The 3,864-nt window shown below is 33.0% G+C and overlaps 1 protein-coding gene across 1 annotated transcript; it reads right to left on the bottom strand.

Moving 5' to 3' along the window:
- Positions 1–531: 531 nt before the first annotated feature.
- Positions 532–1,470, bottom strand: LOC124969062 (olfactory receptor 5W2-like). Its single transcript, XM_047531876.1, has one exon. It carries the CDS (start codon positions 1,465–1,467, stop codon positions 532–534), a length of 936 nt encoding a protein of 311 aa, XP_047387832.1. The 5' UTR covers positions 1,468–1,470.
- Positions 1,471–3,864: the final 2,394 nt, after the last annotated feature.

Below are 3,864 nucleotides of genomic sequence, written 5' to 3'. Positions count from 1 at the left end.
CTGCATTTAAACATTTTTGCTTTAGAATGTAACTCACCATCTTTTTTATTTTGGGGTTGTTTTAAGGTCTATTTCTGTCACTTAATTGATTAATGTTAATAAGTGAATGAAAAAACTTAACCAGAATGTAATATTCACTAGTCTATGAACTCATAAATTCACAATGAAACAGGCACAAAAATATGTAAAAGGCAGTTAATAAGCATTTACTAAATCTTAGTGTAATTAAACTAATGCATGAATAGGAGAATGAGCAAAAAAAACTGAGAAAACTAAAAATTTGAGGATAATTTTTTCAGAGATGGAGACAATATGCTCATTTAAGACAAACAATCAAGCAGGATATGTTTGTACAGTTGCAACGTTTTTTATAATTAGACTTCAGTACAAAGACATATTTAATAAATTAAACTACATGAAAGAATTTTCCTTCTGTGTATCATGCAATATATTAAAAACTTTCACTATAAATATGCACATATCTAAAATGTACATTCCATTCTGAAGCAAAATTATCTACAGATATTAAAATTACTTAAGTCCACCTTTATTTTTCAGTTTTTGCAGGGTCTCTTTCACATCTTTGTTCCGGAGGCTATAAATCGGAGGGTTCAACATGGGAATCACAAGGGTGTAAAACAGTGAGCTCATTTTGTCCTGATCTAGAGAGTAGGAAGAACTTGGTCGAAAATACATGAAGAGCATAGTTCCCTGGAATACTGCAACTGCAGTTAGGTGGGAGGCACAGGTGGAGAAAGCTTTGAGCCTCCCCTCAGCAGAGCGGATCTTTAAGACAGATGAGATGATGTAGCAATAAGAGACCAGGACTCCGGAAAAGGTACTCAGTTCAATAAAACCCAAAATGGTGAATATCGCTAACTCATTGACCTGTGTGTCAGAGCAAGACAGTAACAGGAGAGGAGGGACATCGCAAAAGAAATGATTAACCTCATTAGACCCACAGAAACATAAGTGAAATGTTAATGTTGTGTGTATCAAAGCATCTCCTAGCCCAACAAGGTAAACTCCAGCCATGAGTAGATAGCAAACTCTGCTAGACATGTTGACTGTATACAGCAAGGGGTTACTGATGGCCTTGTACCAGTCAAAGGCCATCACTGCCAGCAGTAGACACTCAGAATCTGCAAAGATACAAAAGACCAAGAACTGCACAGCACAGCCAAGGAAGGAAATTGATTTATTTCTGGCAAATATGTCGACCAGCATCTTGGGTCCAATCTCTGTGGAGTAGCAGAGGTCACAGAAGGAGAGGTGGCTGAGGAAAAAGTACATTGGTGTGTGAAGCTTGGGATCCACTCTAATTAAGAAGATCATTCCAAGATTCGCCAGAAGATTAATGAGATAAACAAGTAGAAACATAGCAAATAGGGTGCTCATCATCCCAGGGTTAATGGCAATTCCTGTGAAAATGAATTCAGTCACTGAGAAACAATTTCCCCTGTCCATTCTTCTTTGTTCTTGCCTAAACTTTTGGAAAAATTATATAAAAAGATAGATTTGTGTTTTATTCTTTACATTCACAAGTATCTATATGGCAGAACGCCACTTCTTTCTGTGATCTTCTTTTTTAGTCTCAGAAAAACAAACACGCATGTATCACTGTTTAAAGAATAATTGCATCTGCTTGACAATCATAATGAATAAATCCAAGAAAGCAGATGGAAAGTTCTGATTCAAATCTGAATGTTATTCAAGAAATATATGCCTTTCTACAACTTCATTAATTTCTCTGGATCTTACCTCCTTACATTAGGGAGTTTACTTTTACTATACTGAAATCTGTGTTCATCTGCCAAATAATATGGAGGCACACTAGAGAGACTATCACAGGTACAGAATCTACAACATTCACATAGACAAAAAGGGTAATTCCACTTACATTTGTTCTCAAAAATCCTGACTGGTTTAAAAGTTCCTTGTAGTAGTTCTAGAAATAGTAAGAATATCACTGACGACTAAAAATAAAAATTGTTACTCTACTGTTATTATTATATGTGGTTTTTAGTATTTGTGAAATATAAAATAACTATTCCTTTCTTTCTGTGTTTTAATAAATGTGGTATGATTTCACCACAATGATTGTTACCTATTTTTATGGGTAGACTTGAATTAAAGGATAAGCCTACTGATCCTGCACAAGAAAATGCCAAAAATAAAGAAGGAACACCATCATTTCTATACATTTACATTGCAACTTGATCTTAAGTAGACTTTTATATTTAAAATGAAAAAAGAATAAAGAGTTTTAATAGGCATATTTTACTAAAGCATATATGTATTTTATGTACTTTTAAGGTGATCATATGTATGATTCTTAATGGAAATATGGGAAATAGTAAGGAATGTATATAGGTCATTTTTTTTTTTTTTTTGCTGATTTTGGCCTAAGTAACAACACTATGTGATTCACACTGAATTGAATTTTCATATATAGTTATTTACAATGCAGTACCTCAAATATTTATCAACTAAAAACAAAAGAGCAAAAATAAAACAAAACTCCTTAAATTGTTATAAATATATACAGGTATAAAACATTTGCTTATGAAGCTATATTAAAATAAAATTAGTAAAATTTATTTTGTGGATAGGAAATTTACTCTTGTCTTCCAGTTTTGAGAAGAAATTTTCATTTCTGATCATTAGACCAGGATTCATGGAATAGAGTAAGCTGGCATAACATGATTCTTATTCAGACTTTTTTTTTTTAAATGTAATTTCTTTAAACCTCAAGTCTTTGAGTTTGGAAACTCAGGAGCTTACCTGACACGAGCTGTTCCTTGATAACTGAACCCTAAGCAGATAACTTGAAATTATACCAGGTAACCTTTGGGACTTAACTCTCTGAAGCTACTCCCTCGGACTTTGTTGTTATGCAAACTTATGGCTTAATTATATTTATGGTTGTGTATTTTTCCCTCTGAATACATCCACATCTTTATGAAAGATTGAGTTTTTATTATTGGCTATTACTAAACTGATGTACGACAGGATGAAAACCATGAGTTAATTTCATGGTGTAAACTACATACAATACATATGTATCTTTTACTATAAAATATGGTCTATGTACTTCTTGTTCAATTAAAGCTTAATGGGGGTGGGGGATGAGAGAAGAATGGAGGAACTTTAGATTATGTAGAGGGGAATAAGAGGGAGGAGGACTGGGGTATGAAAGGTGATGGAATGAGACAGACATCATTACATCATATATGGTTACATGAATGATGTGAATCTACATCATGCACAGCCATAGAAATGAAAAATTGTATCCCATTTGTGAACAATTAATCAAAATTCATTCTGTAAAAATAATTATAATAATAATGATAAGCTCTATATAAAAAAAGGTTAATGTAAGTGACATCAGTCCCCAAGTTAATTATTTCGCACACTTTGCTTTTGTTCATTTTTTTCTGTCTTTTTAAAAATTATGCTTAGTCTTAATGAAGTATTAATACCTTTCTGCAATTACTATATTGAGATATCATTCATATTTTATAAACCATACACTTTTAGTGACAAAATTTCCATGGATGTAGTATATTCAGAAGGTTATGTAGCCTTCAACACTCTGCTTCCAGAACTTTTTTCAACAACCATTAAAAAACACATGTATTGGGGGTCACTCCAACTTCTCTCTGACCTGTGGTCCTTGGAAACTTTATTTTCTGGTTCTAAGTGTTTACTTATTCTAAATATTAAAGAGGCATATGATACATGTCCCCTTCTATCAGTCTTCTCTCCTTAGCAGCCTTCTGTCAGAATCTACCCATGTCGTAGCAAGTTGCTAAATCTCGTTCCATTTTATGACTGCATAGCATTTCATTTTATGAATATAAG

Source organism: Sciurus carolinensis, chromosome 17 (assembly GCF_902686445.1).
Source record: "Sciurus carolinensis chromosome 17, mSciCar1.2, whole genome shotgun sequence".
NCBI lineage: Eukaryota > Metazoa > Chordata > Mammalia > Rodentia > Sciuridae > Sciurus > Sciurus carolinensis.
This window is presented reverse-complemented; position numbering and strand designations above follow the sequence as displayed.

Excerpts from the sequence above, each read along its gene's own strand:
- LOC124969062 (XM_047531876.1), bottom strand. The coding sequence starts at position 1,467 with ATGGACAGGGGAAATTGTTTCTCAGTGACTGAATTCATTTTCACAGGA.